General features: G+C 33.2%; 3 protein-coding genes and 1 long non-coding RNA gene across 8 annotated transcripts; 2 read left to right on the top strand and 2 right to left on the bottom strand.

Annotated features, from left to right (window-relative positions):
- Window positions 1–938: 938 nt before the first annotated feature.
- On the top strand, window positions 939–1,705 carry LOC114924711 (uncharacterized). Its single transcript, XR_011867982.1, has 2 exons — window positions 939–1,269; window positions 1,378–1,705. It is a non-coding gene; the product is annotated as an uncharacterized lncRNA (long non-coding RNA).
- Window positions 1,706–3,536: 1,831 nt separating this feature from the next.
- On the top strand, window positions 3,537–7,374 carry LOC112723598 (putative clathrin assembly protein At5g57200). Of its 3 annotated transcripts, XM_072207773.1 has the most exons (15): window positions 3,537–3,752; window positions 3,872–3,941; window positions 4,174–4,271; window positions 4,372–4,510; window positions 4,615–4,748; window positions 4,858–4,950; window positions 5,164–5,280; window positions 5,372–5,437; window positions 5,523–5,603; window positions 5,691–5,768; window positions 5,938–6,123; window positions 6,207–6,285; window positions 6,418–6,533; window positions 6,742–6,823; window positions 6,899–7,374. In XM_072207773.1, exons 1-15 carry the CDS (start codon window positions 3,663–3,665, stop codon window positions 7,198–7,200), a joined length of 1,731 nt encoding a protein of 576 aa, XP_072063874.1. In that variant the 5' UTR covers window positions 3,537–3,662; the 3' UTR covers window positions 7,201–7,374. The 3 variants fall into 3 exon arrangements, with proteins under 3 accessions (XP_072063874.1, XP_072063873.1, XP_025630806.1); XM_072207772.1 differs by having other exon boundaries at window positions 5,559–5,603; window positions 6,742–7,374; XM_025775021.2 differs by having other exon boundaries at window positions 6,742–7,374.
- A 658-nt stretch (window positions 7,375–8,032) lies between these two features.
- LOC112723597 (uncharacterized) lies at window positions 8,033–10,022 on the bottom strand. 3 transcript variants are annotated; one of them, XR_011867981.1, is made up of 4 exons: window positions 9,450–10,022; window positions 9,000–9,159; window positions 8,436–8,891; window positions 8,033–8,358 (listed from the first exon to the last, which is right to left on the bottom strand). XR_011867981.1 is itself a non-coding variant. In XM_025775020.2 (3 exons), the coding sequence occupies exons 1-2, from the start codon at window positions 9,877–9,879 to the stop codon at window positions 9,029–9,031; spliced, it is 561 nt and encodes a 186-aa protein (XP_025630805.1). In that variant the 5' UTR covers window positions 9,880–10,019; the 3' UTR covers window positions 8,033–8,358; window positions 9,000–9,028. The 3 variants fall into 3 exon arrangements, 1 of the variants encoding a protein (XP_025630805.1); XR_003163119.2 differs by having other exon boundaries at window positions 8,850–8,891; XM_025775020.2 differs by lacking the exon at window positions 8,436–8,891 and having other exon boundaries at window positions 9,450–10,019.
- Window positions 10,023–12,702: 2,680 nt separating this feature from the next.
- On the bottom strand, window positions 12,703–17,626 carry LOC112723596 (uncharacterized). Its single transcript, XM_025775019.3, has 5 exons — window positions 16,816–17,626; window positions 16,157–16,260; window positions 15,675–15,851; window positions 13,135–14,981; window positions 12,703–13,038 (listed from the first exon to the last, which is right to left on the bottom strand). The coding sequence occupies exons 1-5, from the start codon at window positions 17,001–17,003 to the stop codon at window positions 12,907–12,909; spliced, it is 2,448 nt and encodes an 815-aa protein (XP_025630804.1). The 5' UTR covers window positions 17,004–17,626; the 3' UTR covers window positions 12,703–12,906.
- Between the last annotated feature and the right edge of the window lie 2,058 nt (window positions 17,627–19,684).

Below are 19,684 nucleotides of genomic sequence, written 5' to 3'. Positions count from 1 at the left end.
TCCACATTTTTGTTTTATCTAGTGATATGGAGATCATGTGAATTAATTAACATAAACCGTATTCTATCTAATACGAGAGATATAGCTACATATACATCAGAATATAATATATAAGAGTTTTTTTTTTACGGTATTCTGTACACAAAATAAAATTTAAATATTTAATATTTATTTAAATAAATTAATAAATTAATTATTAGACGAATTTAATAAATTAGTTTATATATATATATATATATGATTTATCTACAATATATATTAATCAATTTGGATTAATTTAGATTTGATTTGATAATTTTTTTTTTAATTTTTAAAAATTATTTTTAAAAGATATTTTTTTTTAAAGAAAAAGTTTAACACTCATGTAGAATAAAGAAAGAAAAGACAAAAACTGTAAAAGACAAAATAACTTCTATGTCATTTTCGGCATAACCATCAACAACATGAGTTATTTATCACACCATTCAGTAACATATGAAAATGATTGATTTACACAATTTATGATCCCTGTTGTCTTGTTTTGAAATATGACATCATTCCGTCATAGCCAAATAATCCATATAATTGAGAAGAACCCAACTTGCCAATATTTGTACAGTTCTTTTTTCATCGGCATGGATCTCCAACTCTCAAAGTACCGGGAGCAATCCACGCCTGTCCAAATGCCAAGATCCATGCACACCACACCTACCAAGAGTACTCACAAGTAACAAATAAGATAGTTTTTTAAAAGTTATAGTATTTATATTTGCTAAATTAAATTAGGGGTAAGTATTGATTTGGTTCCTAACGTTTAGGGTCGGAATCAAATTCGTCCCTAATGTTATTTTAGATTTAAAATTGTCCCCAACGTTTTATTTGGTATTAAAATCGTCCTTTTTGGACGATTTTACCCTTGGGTGTATCACAAGATAGAGAGAGAAGCAATACTCTTTTTCGTTCTTCACTTCTTCTCACTCACATTCAGATAAGAGAGAAGCAGAAACTTAGAGAGAGAAGGAGAGAAGAAAGTCTCGCCGTCGCCGTCGTGGTCGCCGACGCCTTCCCCCTCGACCTCGCCTCGCCTTCCCCTTCGCCCCTGCTTCACCGTGCCTCGCCCTCGCCTCTTGTTCCTCGTTGTCGTCGGGGAGGTGGTGGTGGTGGTCGTCGTCGTGTTCCTCGCGCTTCCAGCATCACCGCCGCACCTCTCTTCCCCTTCCCTCCCTACTCTCCGCTATCCAGATTCATTGCCACCACCACCACGCAGCTCCACCGTCACTGCCATCACAGGTAAATTAAGATTCAAGTTCCTAATTCCTGTTTTTATTCATCACAATTCCTAATTTTCAAATTCATCACAATTCCTAATTTTCAAACCCTGCAATGGTTTTTGTTGAGGCTGAAGGAGGTTGTCGTCGAGCTGCTCCCCTCTCTACGTTGTTGCTGCTACTGCAACCACCTTCTCTCTAATCTTTGTTCTTGTTTCTAGATTGCTGCTGCTTTTTTTATTTTCTATTTTTTTTTAAATCTAAATCTGTTGTTATTGTTGTTGTTGTTGTTGGATTTAAAGAATAATTTTTGTTTTTGTTTTTATTTTGTTGTTGTTTTTGGATTGTTTTTGGATGCTGTTGTTTTTTCATTCTTTTTGTTTTTTTTTAAATCTGAATCTGTTGTTGTTGGATTTGAGAATTTGATGTTATTAATCTCTAATTTCTTACTTTTTGTTCTTGTTTTTGTTCATCACAATCTATAATTTTGTTAATTGTATTTAAGAATTTGTAATTTTAAATGTTGTTAATGGAAGAAGAAAGATTTGTAGTTTGAATTTTGTTAATAGAAAAGTAGTAAACTGGTGAAAAGGGGTATTTTTGTCATTTAGAAAAAAAATTATTAAAAAGGACGATTTTAATACCGTTTTAAAATGTTGGGGACAATTTTAAATCCAAAATAACGTTGAGGACGAATTTGATTCCAACCCTAAACGTTAGGAACTAAAACAATACTTACTCCATTAAATTAAAAATGACTTTTAATAAACATAAATAACAACAAATATATTTGTTAAAATAACTTTTAAAAATTTAAAATATTATAATAGATATTAATTAATGTAAAAATTAAATTTGGATATTAATTAATATATGATGTTATATTAGATTTCTTTTAATTTTTATAAGCATATGTCATTATTGAAAAGCTCCACTTTAAGGTTTAATTTGGTAAAATTTTTATTTTTTAAAAGTAGCTTGTAAAAGTTACTTTTTAAAATATGACTTTTTAAGAAGTGTAGCATTTATATTTGGTAAATTAAATTAAAAATGACTTTCAATAAACACAAGCAACAACAATTATGTTTTATAAAATAGCTTTTAAAATTTAAAAATACTATAAGAGACATAAATTTAAGCGTTAAATTTGAAAATTAATTAATATATGATATTATATTAGACTTTTAAATTTTTAAAAGTACAAGCCAACTTTGAAAAGCTTCACCTTAGGTGCTTTCAAAAGTACCCGATCTTTTAAAAGCACAAGGTCTTTTTTATTTACCAAATACAAAATAAGAAATTTGTGCTTTTACACTTCTGACGGCAACACCACCGGAACCCGTGGGTTCTTGGGCGGGCACGGAATGGGTCGGGTTTAGGTAATATCCGCCCTTACCCGCGCCGGTATATATATAATATATATAATTTTAATATATAATATATGTAAAATAATTAGTAAAATGATTAATAATATTGTATTATATTTAAATTTTTACTTTAATTTATGTTATGTACGTGATGATGGTTATATAAATTTTAAAATTTAATTTTATTTATTGAATTTTAATAATTATAGGGATGGATAGGGATAGAGCGGATTAGGATTCAACTTTTTATTACCTGCAAATAGGAGTGGGACGGGTTCTATGAGGGTTATTGTAGGGCGAGGTGGGGTCAGGTAGAGCAAAAATCTGCCTCTACCCTTTTCTGTTGCAACCCCTATCGAAAAATTTTACCAAACTAAGCCTAATTATTTTAAAAAATATTCATATTTTTCAAAAGTTACAAATATAAGTATATAATTTCTTTTATTTATCAAATACAAAATGATAAATTGTTCTTTTGAAAAACACATACATTTTTTTAAAAAATTTTTATCAAACTAAATTTTAATAGTTAATTTATTAATCCATTTAAGTAAAGTAAGAGTCAACAATTCAAAATTCGCTTTATATATACCACAATCCATTGTGTAAAACCAAAAAAAACTACCATATATGTTCTTCAATATTATAAATTGATTTTTTTAATAAAATAGTTATTAAATTTAGAAGTTTTTACTAGTATCTTATTAAAAGCACGAAGAGCTTATATTAGCTGAATAGCTGTATCCTATTATACATATTGTAAGCACGTTGAGAGAGAATGGGCATTTTGGGAATTATGTGAAAGCTAAGAGAACCCGCCTTTTGCTATTTATCGATAATGGAAAAAACAGAAAGCAGTCAAATAATTCATAAATTAGTTATTTGGGAGATGAGTTGAAACTACCAAAATACCCTTTTTTGATGGTAGCAATGGATTGTTTGCGAATTGTTCCCAGAGATTGAAGGAAGAACAAGCACGTTGCTGTTCCTTCTTTCTTACCTCCTTTCCTTCCAAAATCCAAGAAAGCAAATATATAATTGTTCATGAATGGGAACGTTTCAGAGTTGGAGAAGAGCCTACGGTGCTCTCAAGGATTCCACCAAGGTTGGCTTAGCCAAGGTCAATAGCGAATACAAGGTACGTTAATCATTCCAAATTATGCATGGATTTCATTTTCTATCTTAATTGCATTGCATGAATGTTTTGACGTTGATAAATTGTTAATTAATTGCATGCATGCATGCATTTGATTCAAGGAATTGGATATTGCAATTGTAAAAGCTACCAGTCACGTAGAATATCCCCCCAAGGAACGTCATGTTCGAAGTGAGTTCTTCTCAATTCGTTCATTTTTCATTTTCATATGATATATATAATCATCATCGTACCATTGTTTGAAATGAAATTGTTATGGCGCGCCGAATTTGAGGTATTATATAGATAACAGAGTGTTAGAGATATAATTATTGATACGTCTTTTCGTATTAGTTTAAGCTTTTGGGATAAGTGATTTCATAAGACGGATTTAATTTGGTTTTTCGTTGGATTATTAATGCAGAAATATTCTATGCCACAGCAGCACATCAACCACGGGCAGATGTGGCATACTGCATACACACACTCGCCAAGAGACTTTCCAAGACAAGAAATTGGATAGTGCGTTCTTTCATTTTTCATACTTAATAATAATTATTCGTTGGTAGTGCACTCAAGATGTTTGATTGTTTGACAGCCGCACTCATGCTTATAATTACAGGTTGCCATAAAGACATTGATAGTTATCCATAGGATTTTGAGAGAGGGTGATCCTACTTTCAAAGAAGACCTTGTCAACTATTCAAGAAGGGGACACATTCTCCAAATATCCAATTTCAAAGATGACTCAAGCACCCTAGGTAACTTATGTTTGTTTGGTACTATTTGATCATTATGTTGTGTCATCTTAACAAATGTTATATGTATTATTTCTCCTATTTCATGGCTACATCTCTCTGTGCAGCTTGGGACTGTTCTGCATGGGTTAGAACCTATGCACTGTTTTTAGAAGAAAGGCTTGAATGTTATAGAGTCCTTAAGTATGACATAGAGTCAGATCGTTTAAAAAAACCGACACAAGGGCAGGGTTTAGCTAAGGTGTGTGTCTATATATAGTTTGGTTTTATTCATAAACTAAAACTTCCATGCGGCTTTTACTGTTACTATATGTTTACAGAATATCAGTAACTACTTTCAGCTTTGACAGGTACAAAGCAGAACACGGTCATTGCCTACTGAAGATCTATTGGAGCAACTGCCTGCACTGCAGCAACTTCTATACCGCCTTATTAATTGTCGGGTAACAATTTGATGTGAAAACTCATATTCCCTCCATTCCCTTCTATTCTGTTAACTTTTTTAGTGCATTGACAGTGACAAATAAAATAGAACGGAATAGAGGGGGTATTCAGGATTTCTATGTTCCTAATTTGTTATGACATATATGTTACCATTGAAATTGGCGCTTTTGCTGTCCCTTAGACAACATTTGATTTGATTTAATATCTTGCAGCCTGATGGAGGAGCTTACAGCAATTACCTAGTGCAATATGCTTTGGCCCTGGTATTGAAAGAGAGCTTCAAAATATATTGTGCAGTCAATGATGGAATCATCAATCTTGTGGATGTGGTAATTGTCTATCTTAATATTTAATTTCTTGTTTTGATAACTTCACTTTAGCTTTAGTTTTTAAATTTATGCTAACCCATGAAATTTTCAGTTCTTTGATATGCAAAAACATGATGCCAGGAAGGCTTTGCTTATTTACAAAAGAGCTGGCCATCAGGTATACAATGATGCTTTTTTCAAATTGGAATTTAGCTTTTGTTCTCAAAAAACATGTCCATGTGATCATTGTTGCTATTATGTAGTGCGATCAACTTGCTAATTTCTATGAATACTGCAAGGGCTTGGATCTTGCTAGGAACTTCCAATTCCCAACTCTGAGACAGGTTCTTTCTTGCTTCTCAAGTAACCAACATTTCCTTTGATATCGTAAATGGTTTCTCACTAATTTATTCACTGCAACAAAACAACAGCCACCTTCCACTTTTCTTGGTACAATGGAAGAGTACATCAAGGAAGCACCAGAGGCAGGCATGCCTAGAAAGAACCTGGTAAGAAAGAATGAAAACACAAATTAAGCAGAGGTTGCATTATATACTATGTTTAGGTTTATTAGTTATGTGATATTACATATGACCCTGCCTCTGAAGTTTCTGCATTTGTTGTAACTGCAATGAGTTTATATCTTATGGTTGATTAATAATTGTGATGCAATGTCAGGAGCCTAAGGAAAAGGAGGAATCATCCAAAGAAGAAGAACCAGAAACCGAAGAGCACGAAGAGGACGAAGAGCCTCAAGAAAATGAGAAACAAGAAGAAGAAATCCAGGAAGAACCTGAACCACAGCCGGAGGAACTAGAGAAGGCCGAACCCGCTCCTCTGATATCAACTGGTGATGATTTGCTGGTATGTTTATTTGCTTAAATGATCTCAATCTTATGCAACATCATGAATGCTTGATTTGGCTCATACATTGTGCAACATTGAAGGGTCTACATGAAATAAATCCAAAAGCTAGAGAACTAGAGGAGACCAATGCTTTGGCACTTGCAATTGTACAACCTGGTGGTAAGGCCAAAGAAATAATATCTTTCTTCTTTTCTTCTTCTTTTTCCTTTTGCATCTCTGTCGTGCCGAACTGCCTATTAAGTCGATTTATTTGATGCTTATGAAGCTCTAAGATCTGCAAATTTTATGTAGGAAACAACATTCCGAGGGATCTTGCATTGAGTAACATTGGTGGGACTACAGGTTGGGAACTTGCACTGGTTACGGCACCAAGTAACCATACCAGCCAAGCAATAGACCGAAAAATGGTTTGTTTTCTCCGCGCTATCACTTGCTTATAATCAAACAGCGCAATGCTACCACATTATTCTGAAATCTATTTTCTAGCGAAAATTCTGGCTCTCTACTTTCAATCAAATCAGGACTAGTTAAGATTGTCACTGTGTTGTTTCATTCAATTCATGATGGTGATGGATTAATCTCTTACTGATCTATTAATCTAATATGCTGAGGCAGGCTGGTGGATTTGATAGGCTACTACTAGAAAGCTTGTATGAAGATGAAAACTCCAGAAGACAACTTCAGCTCCAAAATGCAGGTTATGGATACGGAGGAACAGCTATTCATAATCCATTTGATCAATATAATAGTAATCAGTATGATCCATTTGCAGTGTCCAACAACATAGCACCTCCAACCAATGTGCAATTGTCATTGATGGCTCAGCAACATCAACAGCAGCAAATGATGTTCCAACAGCAACAAATGATGTATCCACAACAACAACAACAACAACAACAACAACAACAGCAACAACAAATGATGTACCATCAAAATAACATGATGATGGTCCCATATCAGTCTCAATACCCTCAACAGATGCAATTTATGGACTCTTCTAATCCATTTGGAGATCCCTTACCTGTTCCCACCTATAAGCACACTTCCATGCAAGGAAATTACAATTTGTTGTAGAGTCCAACTATCTTTTAAGTAGGGTTAACATGAATTTTCTTCTCTTTGTTGGCCAGTGAATTGTAACGTGCCGTTTTGTTTTGTAATTATCACGGATCCATTGTTCTTCAAACGCACTCATGGAAAACTAATTTTGCTCAAGTATCAGTATAAAGTCTGAGATTTAAGTTTAAATGGGTTGACGTTGAACACATACATGTTAGTACTACGCCTTTGTTGTTGTCACATAATACTGCCACAAACTAGATACAGTTCACAGATTCTCCCTTGAAATTCATATCATGAACACCAGAACAACAGTAAGAATGCTACTGCTGATTATCTCTGTTTTTTCATCATATTTTAATCTTCCTACAAGAGTCTCGAGCCATTGTTTATCTTTTATTGTGGCCTCTACTTCTATAAATACAAAAACGCGTCCTTAAGAGCAATACTAAATGACAAGTTGACCAATTCGAACAAAGATTTGGGTTATCTAATTTTCATTCAGAAATAGCGAGGAAACAGTCATGTTAAATATATAAATACATAATATGGTTTGAATAGACAAAAAAAAGATGGACAAATCATGTCACTTTCTCCTGTTTAAATAACATGAAAAATCAAAATGAATGAAAAAGGAGTCACGAGCAAAAGGTGGCAACTTGCATCTAGATTCCTTGGCTGTCTCTAAACGAATGGAAAGTAGAGAGAAGAAAAGAGTTTATTGGGATTCATGCACCGCTAAAAACATAAGCCAGTGTGTAATTTCAGAGGCAAAAGATGAAGGTGTTTCCCCTTAAATATCAAGTTTACTACAGTCGTGTATACATCACTAAATATATGCACTGGGTTGAGGAATGCTCAAATAAGCTTTTCTTTAATAGTTTTCGACTTTTCATGAATACATACATAACCCATGTAAATAGGTTCAAAGTGACAAGCATTGAAATTATTCAACATATACTGGTTATTTAATTAACCTGTTCACTAACCAACTATGTACAAAACATTGAGACTAAGTAGAGAAGGTTAATCCCAAACCACCAGTACTGCACCTCAGCACCTGTACGATTTCCCAGTTGCATGCATTATCCTTGCTTCTCAATCTCTATCTTCAAATAGTTCAGAGTCCCCTCACTCCCATCTTGGCCTTCTCCATGAGATCAGGTTTTGACCCTGAAAATCGTATATAATTGAGCTCAGCTTGCTAGAAAGATATGACAAAGATTCTCCACACACACACACAATTTGACCTTTGCCTCTCAGATGAACCCAGATGGCAGATACCCAAACAGAAATCTGGGAGCAAAGTTAAAATCAAACAACTCTGAACATTTGCCAACATAAATCCACAAGTCAGGGTTGGTTGGCCACACATGTTTATGTTGTCCTCCTGTACAAATACTACATGCATATGAACTTTTCAGAATCTTCTAGGCTTTTCAAAGGGGGAAAAAATCCTATCCAATTGGTATGTCAACTTCTGTTTCCCAAGATGCAGATGCACAAACCAGCCGAAAACATTCTTTTGAATAGTTAAATCTCATTCAGAAACAACATGGGTGAAGTGAATTACTGAAAGCAGAAGCACAAAAAGCCAAACAATAGAAGAAGAAAGAAGAAAGAGTTTACAACAAATGTTAAAACCAACACTGTTAAGAACTAACATCTTGACAAATGCTGTTTCTGTTTCCATATCTCATCAGTCCCTATTTGGATAAAAAAGGAGGATGAGTAAAAATCCGGAAAACTTACAATACCAATATCAACAAATGTTAGAAAGGTAGCATGAAAAGTTGGAAAATTAAATATATTACCAGAGCAACGGGCTAAGGTGAATCAGAGATCATCCTTCCTCATCTTCTGAGAGAGTTATGTTCTCCGGAAATGTGAGAACCTTGACTTGCACTGACATGTCCATGGTTTCCGGGCTATTCAACTCCAACCCAGTATCCCCACCATGAGGAGATGCATTCTCTGAAAGTCATACGATCATATAAGTTTTTAAATATTTTTAAGAATCCATATACAATTAAAGAAAAAAATGTTGTGGTAATAGAAACTATTGAATGCTGCAATTAATATTCCCAAATTTCAAGTATTCAATTTAAGTCAGAAAAGCATCAATTTTGTGTTGATATATCATGAATTAATTCGAGCTACATGATGGATGCACAACACTAAGGTCAAAATGAGAATTAGATCTAGTCAATTTATTGAAAAGAATGAAAATTCAGAAAGAGTTAGGGTGAGCGAAAAGGGGGAACCTTGAATGAAGAAATGCTGAGAGGAGGGCCAACCACGGATGGTGGAGACGGAAAGAGGCTGCTTCTGAAGCTGCTTCTGCTGAAGATGCTGATTGGTGAGGTGGTTGGTGAAATTGTGAACGAACGTTGCGACGTTGGAAGCTGAAGGCGCCGGTGGGACCCAAAACGAGGATCCCGGAAGAAAAGGGAGCCAATCGGGCGTTGCCTTCTTCACCAGAATCCGGTGTATGTGATCGTCTAGAAGCTTCAGAGCCACATCGTATTCCTCTCCCTCTTTCTCCTTCTTCGATGATTGGGGTTTCAATTTCGTGGCTTGGGACGATCGGTGCCGCTGGTGGGTCACCGCCACGCGGGGGGCGGAGCTGCCGTCTTTCAGGGAGTGGGCGCCGGTGGCTTGACGGAGGAGCGTCCTGCCGATGAACCTTGCCATTTGATTCTCTCTCTCAACACAGGAATCCAGAGATAACGAAAGATGAGAAGAACTGAAGAACCTTAATATATGAATTATGAAATAAAAAATAGAAAAAACAAAAAAGCTAAATGGATAATAACTATTAGTTACTTTTTTAGAATTACGGGGTGGTTACCTAACATATTTTTCTATTTTTAGAAGTAGGCAGTAGGGCTGGTAATTTATATTTTATTTGCGAATATTTAATCCGGTCCAATTCGTTTGGGTTGGGTAGAGTACAGGTTTAGGGTGTACCCTATCCTACTTTATAACCTTCCTTATGTAATGACTTATAATAAATAAATAACCACTAAAATTAGTTAATTAATTTAGTAATCTAGAGCATTAATTTTTTATTTTTTATGTTATTAATATGTATAAAATTTGAAATGATTGAATTTTATATTTACTTTAAAAAAATTTAATATTTCTGCGAGTATGATAGGGTAAGATTTAAAATTTTAGAGTGCGAGTAGGGTTAGAGTTAAGAGATTCTCAACCCACAAATAAGATAGAATATAATTTTAATAAAATTTTTAACTTACGGGTAAAGTTAGGGTAGGATTACCAGCCTTAGTAAGCGGCACTTTTTTAATTACTAACTCCGTCTCTTTTTACTGAGAATAAATTGGTCTAATTTTTTTTAACCATTTACGTTAGTATTTAATGTCTATCTCACCAATTTAACAAATTCATTGAAGGATTGCTTTGTCTCATGAAAATTAAAAACAGAGATAGAAATAACTCTTTTTTCATCAGAAATCATATTATTTTTTATAAAAAAAAAGACAGAAATTAAATTGATAATTCACTCATTTTTAGAAATAGACAATACCTGATAATTGTATATAGTATATACTATACAAAAACTATGTAAATGTTTTTATTTCATTTATGGGATTAATTAGTATTTAATTGATTGTTAATTTATTTTAGTAAAGCATTCATATAAGAGGTGAGATCTGTATGAAGTTATAATTTGTTGACGTTGACCTTGACTATTACGATATAATGTGAATGGATTAAAATGGAAGGTGGAGTGTTTTCCTTAACCCTGTTTATAACAAGGGAATAGTATATACAACCGTCTCAGCAGTTCACCGAATTTTATGTTGATTGAAATTCATCAAAACTGCTCAGATTGCGCCGCCACATGTTGATAACTTGTGTCTATCTCTGCTTTGTTTGGTTGAAGAAAAGAAAATGGAAAGAAAGAAAAAGAAAGAGAATGAATAGAAGGGAAAATAAGGAGAGAAATATATTTTTTTGTTTACATTATAAAAGAAAAGAGAATATAAATTTAAAAGGAGAAAATTAAAACTATGTAAAGCGATACATAATCTTATTGTATCATAAAATATAGATGCTATATTTATTTATATTTTAATTCCATGTCAAATATGTAATTTAATATCCAAATTAAAAATCTAATTTCTTGTCATTTTTTCTTGGAATTTCTTTCCTTCGATTTTCTCCTAAACCAAAAGTATAATATGTCTACCTTCTTGGGTTTCTCATGTCTATTCATTTGGATTTTCCCAATTAGAAAGGGTGAGGTGGTACAATGTTGTTCTATATTATTGTATAGAGTAAAGTTTTGTTTTTGTTCTCAATATTTGGAGTAAGTATTAAAGTTGTCCATAACGTTTGAATCATTCTATTTAAGTCCTTAACGTTTTAAAATTGACTCAATGTTGTCTGTTAGAAATCTGTTAACGGAATTGACGGCGGAATAAAATTGAGACGATTTTAAAACGTTAGGAACTTAAATAAGACGAAAACGTTGGGGACAAAAATGATATATAGAAATAAATTTTTTTATTCTTCACTAATATCAATCTTTTACGGTACATAATTATTCAATTATTTTTTAATCATATTTAAATAAATTACACTTAATCACATTACTTTGATTCTAAATAAATTTATTTTTTTATAATTTTACTCTTAAAAATTTTACTCATCATGAAATATTTGTAAAATGACTAGAATCACATTACTTTATTGTATATGTATCATTTTTTTCCCATAAATTTATGTACTAGTCATTCTACAAACACTTTATGATGAGTAAACATTTCTAAGAGTAAAATTAAAAAAAAATAAATTTTTTTAGAATAAAATTAATGTGATTAAGTGTAATTTACTTAGATGTGATTAAAAAATAATTGAATAACTATGTACCGTAAAAAATTGATATTATTGAAGGATAAAATTAAAATTTAGTTCTATGTATCGTTTTTGTCCCCAACATATTCGTCCTATTTAAGTCCCTAACGTTTCAAAATTGTCTCAATTTTGTCCCGCCGTCAATTCCGTTCACAGATTCCTAATGGCAGGACAACATTGAGTCAATTTTGAAACGTTAGAGACTTAAATAGGACGATTCAAATGTTAGGAACAACTTTAAGACTTACCCAAATGCTAGGGACAAAAACAATACTTTACTCTTCTTGTATATTATCTACGAAACATATACATTAGGTTTTACGTTTTAAATATATACAAATTAATCCCTTAACCTTTTTATTATGACAGTTAAATAGTTAAATATAAAGTAAAAACTTACGTTCATTGTTTTCATGTGAAATTAATAATTAAAAATTTTTAAATAAAAATTTAGTCCAACATGTCAAATCATTTAATAGTTTTTAACTATTAATTTCATATGAAAACAACTCCATATAAGTATTTAGCTAAAGAGCTAGATCTGTACAATAAAAAGAAAATTCAAAAATGTAAAAGTCAAAGTAAACATAAAGTTTACAAGTAAAATGTTATATTTCCTTTGCTGAACCAAAATACTCAAAGAAGGATAACTCAACCATTAATAATATGAATCATCACATAATTTAAGTGATGTTGGTGTGTATTTACATAATCATCTCGCTCATAATCTCTAACACTCTGGAACTAATGAGCTGTGAAAGAGAATCAAAAGAAACTCAGCCTAAAGAATTGTAATTACAAATTACAAAATATATGTACAGCTCAACCTCAATGTCCTCACATCTCAGACAAAAGATTACTAATTTTCCGAAGTTCATCCAGAGCTGCTGTCATGGCAGCAAGCTGCCCTTTACCAACCACAACATCTTTCGAAGCTCCCTGTTCTTGTTGGAAAGAAGACTCAATCACCTGCCACATACAAATACATAATTCAGTTTCAGGTGGTCACAGCATTTCATGCACAAACACTATTGAAAATTCGAGAATGGTAAGAAAGAACTTTACCTGAATATGCTCAAGCATAGACTGCCCAATATTCCTAATAGTTCCGACCATATTCTGGTCTATCGGAGAATCCCCTTGGCTTCTAACAGGACTACAATGCCCATTTGCTATAGAAGAAGAGGGTATCATTACATGACTTTGATTTTTGCATTTGGCAGGTTTTGCATCTTGAGAAGGACTTCCACCCTTGACAGATGTACGTTCATCACTGTTTCGTCCAAGCCTTGAAAAAAACCACTGGAATTTATTCAGCTTTCCCCACTTCTGATGTGAGGCTGAATTTCCCATGGGATCATTGTTGAAGGAGGATGTGTGAGATAAGTTCTCAGGACAATCAGAGACTGGAAGAGGTGAACCAGTTTCATTGATTTCAGTTTCAAGAAAGGACAAATTATAATTATACGGAATGCTACTTTTCTCAGAATAGTTTCGACGATTGACATCCAAACGAGGACTAGCTAGGCCAGAAAATATAGGTGAATTTCCCTCACTTCTAGTACTTACACTTAGACCTCTAACATCCGCAAAGTAATTGTTGCAGCATTCAGAGCCGTCATCTTGTTGTTCCCTTTCAACTACTACAGGACGATTATCCTGCTCGAATACATACAGGTTTTCTGTGTCTACCTCTGAGCCAAGTTCCTTACAAAGATCTTCTAACAAACTGCGTCTAACAGCTTCCTTACTTTCCTTTTTTCCATCATTAGTCGTGGATGGAGAAGGGGCAGATTCTGTTCTCTTTAAACTGACATTTACCTTTTCTGTCCATTTCTTTTTCTGAGCTGGAACCTGATTTTCAGCTCCATCTTGCTTAAGTTCTTCAGTACTGTGGGCAACTCTCCACTTTTCTTCCCAGTAGCTATCAGTCAACAGTTTCAGAGGAGTTCTCGGAGAATCTGAGTCAGATGGATGAGTAGTAGATCTTGCACTAATTGATTTTGCTTGGTTATGAAACCACACAAATGAAGGTATTGATGATGAAATTTCAGTACTTAATGCAATAGCCTGCAAGGATTTAGCCTTTGCTAGTAGTTTATCGATATCTGTGTCCTCGGGGAAGTTTAATAACCTCTGGAGACAGATTGTGGGATTTTCAGTTGCCAGTAGTGAAGATCTTAATCGAAGTAACATTGCTACAGCCATAGCCGTGATAAAGGCTCCACGAGGTGATTGTAATATCATAAAACCAGATTCTGTATTGTCCTCCGCAAGCTTCTGCTTTTTACCATTATCTGATAAAAATATCTCATCCCAGATGATCAAGAGGTTGTCGAGTGAAAATTCCCGTCCAAATAAAACTCGGAACCAGCGGAGAGCAAAGTACTGGGGTTCAACCCCAAGATCAACAAGATGACTGTGTAGAGATGAATCAACGTGATACAACAAATGATACAATGCATTTGAAGCTTCAATTACAGGAGGCAAGCCGGTATTGGACCCAGCCACAGGTGAATAAGAGAAGAAATCAGCCATTGCAACTGAACCATGAGCACCACTCATTAATGCCTCAAACATGCAGTAAGCATCATGTTCCATGAATTTATCGGACAAAACAACACCAAGTTCACCTTCAGCCCCATAAGCATCACCTAGCAATACAAGCGCTCGTATACTAGGATCAAGCTCATCGAGACTCTGGATTTTCAATGCATCTCCACAGGAACCAATATCATCCTCTGAGTCTGTAGATTTTCTCATATCAAAGCTGTAACGATGATCATTCTCCTGACAGAAAAGGCCATCAAATCTGTCTGTGAAGTGATCTTCATAAAGCTTTCGTATTGCGGAAAGATGTTCCACATCAACTTGGAGAACATATAGCAGCGGGGCAAGTAACTCATGCATTCCTATAAAATAGATGAATGAAACTCAATAATGTGAAGTCAACTATTTCATAACTTATTTTATTAGTAGAAAACAAATTACAAGGGAACCTGGAAGCTAAAGTAAGGGAATTTGTTTTTTGCCAAGTAAAAGGTTTCCAAACAATGATTGATTAATCAGGAGGAATGCTAATAATTTTCTCATAGAATATGCACAATTTAGATGATGTGACAAAAGGAAAATAATTAATGATAGAAACATTAATTAAAGTCCGTTGCTCATAACATGAGATTGGCTATTAATAAGCACATGATGAACCTTCATGTGAGATGGTGGTAATTTTTTTTTTCATATTAAATTAGATGCACTGTAGTTTATTATAGATATATGGCAGGAAAAACAAGACACCTGTCATAAACAAGAAGCTTACTAAACTATAGATCATCCTATAGTTTCATATATGTAGTTAGAAAGAAAAACAATGCAACCATACAAAAGGATAAAAACATACATAAGACGAAATAACCAAGGTATATTTCCTCAGAGAGTGCCTTTTTTAGTTTCATTTTGGAAGGGGCGGGAATTTGAAGAGTAAACTGGACTTACAACTACTCTTCAAATCCCTTATCTTCCATCCCTTCTCCAAAATAGAACTCACAAACACACCCATAAGTGATTGTCTGCATCTACAGATATTGCTTGGATGAACAACTTACCTTGTCTATAACCACATTCTGGGTGTTTGAGACACCACAGCAATAAAATCCGTCTCAATAAGCCTTGGAATCCTGGTGTCTGGAAGTAGCCCCCATGTTCTGGGTATAAACGTGATAAATCCTGATCAACCATCCTCTCCAACTCAGCATTGCGGAAAAAGCGACTCCATGTACTATCTGTATATAAAAGGCCATACTCTTGTCATCAGAGATAAAGTTTGCAAGATGGAGAACATTTCGTAGACTAACTAGAAATCTACTTGACGGAAGTCCAAAGTCTAGGGACAATACAATACTATTACAAGATATGCAACAATTTACTTGCTTTCTTTTACATATGCTACGATTTCCACGCATGTTCTTATTTCTGTTAACTCTTTGCTTAAACTTCTTATCAGTTGAGTTGCCACAAAATGAGCAGGAAGCATGGCTATATTGAGGCAGAAGGAAATGGTGTAATATGAAAACAAACTTAGATTTACCTGGATTTTGTGAAAGTGGATTGTCCATGATAAGATTGGGTGGACTACCTCCATCTTTTGGAAGATGGGGATCAACCAGGAGGCGACCTCTCAAATTGGCATATCTGACATAAAAAACAGAGGTCATGTTTACCAAGCAAAACATGGGGAAAAAATATATGAGAAGACAAAGCCACTGGCAGAATAAATATCCAACTGCATATTTTAGTTCAAAATAATAATGAATGCCAATGCCAAATCCAAAACCAATGCCAACAATTTGAATTAACCTTCAATGCAATTGAAGAAACAACTATTTTTCCCCAAAATAAAAACAGAGAAGATATAGAATAGTAATCACTTTCTCGAATTAAAATTCAAAAATCCTCTTTTATTTTCGTATCACTATATCCATTCCCATATATTGAGAATTGAGAAACAAAACCACTAGCATTGTTACAATGTTACGTATGTAGAATTGTTACTTTTATCATCAATACCAAGGATTCAATCTAGAACTTGAGATAACATAAACACAACATTCATATTCTCGAAAGGATCAAAAGAGCGTAAATTGGAATTGAATTTTAAAGAAAAACAAAATTTAATTTATATCCACACCAACAAACAATAATTAAAAAGAGAGTATATAAGGCATGATAATTGAGCATGGTTATTACCTCCTTCTAGAATTAGCGGTGGCACGACGAAGATCATCAATGGAATTCGAAGAAGGCAAAACCCCGAGACTGATACGCCACTGCAAACCTCTGATATCTCCGAATCGACGAGTCTCCGGCGGAGATTCCGGAACTGAAAGCACCGACGGGGATTCCGGCAATGGCGAAAGCACCATAGCTGGTGGCATGGTTATGCCGGAAAAAATTCCTCAACGAACAAGATGATCAAACGCAAAGAGAATCGAGAAAAATTTCCGAAGCTCAACCCCGAGAAACGAAATGAATTAGATGAATCGTTTTTTGAGTCGGAGAATTAAAAATCTGAGCTATATAACACTGAATTCACGAAGAATGAAGAGAATTTGATTAATGCGCAGGGGCAAAGAGAGAACAAAAAGGAGGGAAAGGGAAATTGAAGGAGAAGAAGCTGAATTGAAGGAAAAAAATGATGAAATTACGTGAAAAATTGAGAGTTTGGGGAAAGAAATGGAATGATTTGGTGGGAAGTTGCTTTTCTTCTTCTTCTTCTTCTCCTCCTTCTCTTCTGTTCTGTCTCTGCGTTTCTTCAACAACAGAGACAGAAAGAAGAGAGAAAAATTAAAAAAAATAAGAAAGAAAATGTTATGAAAAAGGAGAATTAAATAACAGAGGATTGTGACTTGTGACAATTATAATGTGTGAATTATAAAATAGATTAGAATTGAGTTGTCACCTTCTTCAAATTTCTACCACTCCTCTCATTTCTGCCATTTTCTCCTGTGGAATATTCTGCTATGTGACGTTGACCTTCAGGTTTATTTTGACTCAATTCATTTCTTTTGTTTCTATTATTATCCATTTAAAACAATAACTCTCCTAATTTTCATTGTTGGTTCAATTGTTATTAATTAATTAATTAATTAAGGTAAAGATTTAGGTGAAGTCGACTTCACGTGAAATTGATATTCGAGAGCCGTTAGATGAAAATTTAGTCAAATCATTTAACTGCTCTCAGGTATCAACTTCACGTAAAATCTGCATCTGAATTTTCACTATTAATTAATTGCTGTAAAGAAACGTTACTATTTTTGTGATAAATATTAAATGAAAGAGTATATATTCAAATATGTTGCTATAAAATTTTGCTGTACAAAGTTTGGTTCTCAACAAAATTTTATTATATTAAAATTTTTTTATTTTTATAAAAATAAGATATATATATCTTTTTGTTATACTTTTAAAAATTTATTTATCCAAACAAAAATAATAAATTTAACTAAAAATAAAAATTTATATATCTTATTTTTATAAAATTCAAAAACTTTAATATAATAAATTTTTTTAGAAACAAAAATGGCCGAAGCAAAATTTTTTAAAGACGTATTTAAATATATATTCTAAATTAAATATATATACATTCATAAACTTTTCTAATTTTCTATACTTTCTCTATTAGCTAGTAGTTATTACTTATTACCAATATTTTGTTTACACGTGTTATAGAAAAGGAATAAAGCTACCACCACCTTAGGCAAATCATTTTCACATGGACTTTTATAAAATACATTTGACATAAATTTTATTTGACATGCCTAAATTTTCTTATGTCGTTTAACCCTATCATGATGTGACATGTTTTTGTACTCAAGCATGTATGCTTTCTGTGAAGGATTATTATTGTTACATTTTGTACACCAAACTCATGGTAGAATAACTATGAAGAGAGTATCATATGATTATGACATCGGAAGAGTTTTAAGTATATCGGAAACACCGGTGTTTCTATTATTTTAACCGTTGATTTAAATTATAAAAAATATATATAATATATATTAATTAAAATCAACGGTTAAAACAACTGAAACACTGTTATTTTCTGGTACACTTGAAATTTTTCAACATCTCCTTGGTCATCAAATCATCTTTGCTAAGTTCCAATATTCAAATATCAGCAATACATATAGGTCTGCTCTCTCATTTTCATTTGCTTTCCATCAAATATTGTCAATTGTGACTTAAAAAAAAACTAACTGTGTCTTGCTGAGTTTTAAGTTTTTTATGGCCCAAATTATTTTGTGGTTTTAAGGCCCAATAATTTATTTGAGCCTGACCCAATTTCATGTTTTGGCCATAGCCGATATATTGGATCAAAATGGTAGGATTTAGTTTCATATTTTAGTGTATTCTTTTTTGGTTAGAGTATAAATTTTTTAAAATCAATTTAAAGAAAAAAAAATATGCATATCAAAGCAGTGAAAGTTGATCATTTAAATAAACAAAAACATAAAATATAAAATCGGAGTTAATACTCTTGTTTGTATCATCCAAACAATTCAATTATTAAAAGTACTTCATTCCAAACTTTTCAACTTCAACTAAGTCATTTAAAATATGCTATGTAATATATTTTTGTTAAGGTCCAACAGTTAATTTAAGCTTGACCCAAGTCCAAGTTATTCCCCAAGCCGCAGCTATCTTGTTTGATTATTGGAAATTTTAGTGTGTAGCTCTCTTAACATATTAACAAATAGGGTTCAAAACAAGGTGTTTTCCACTGGAAGAAAGAAAATATAAATAGTTACTGTCAATAACATTTTTGACTATGATACCAGTCATTTTTCATTTTCTTCTTGAAAATATTTTTCATCAACATAGTTAAATCCATTTTTAAAAATGAAGTTTCGACTGTTTTTTCCTTAAAAAGACAATTTAATTTAAAGGAAAAGATTTTGCTCTTCATCGGAAATTTAGAGGAACACCAGTATTAACTCGACGCAATTGTCGACTACTTTGGTTATCACTCATTCGATCTTGAAAAATGATATTTCTATCACGGCCTCGAGCAAAATAACTGTATCGAGTCTGTTGCTGTTGATATTCTCTCATCTTC

Source organism: Arachis hypogaea, chromosome 11 (genome assembly GCF_003086295.3).
Source record: "Arachis hypogaea cultivar Tifrunner chromosome 11, arahy.Tifrunner.gnm2.J5K5, whole genome shotgun sequence".
NCBI lineage: Eukaryota > Viridiplantae > Streptophyta > Magnoliopsida > Fabales > Fabaceae > Arachis > Arachis hypogaea.
This window is presented reverse-complemented; position numbering and strand designations above follow the sequence as displayed.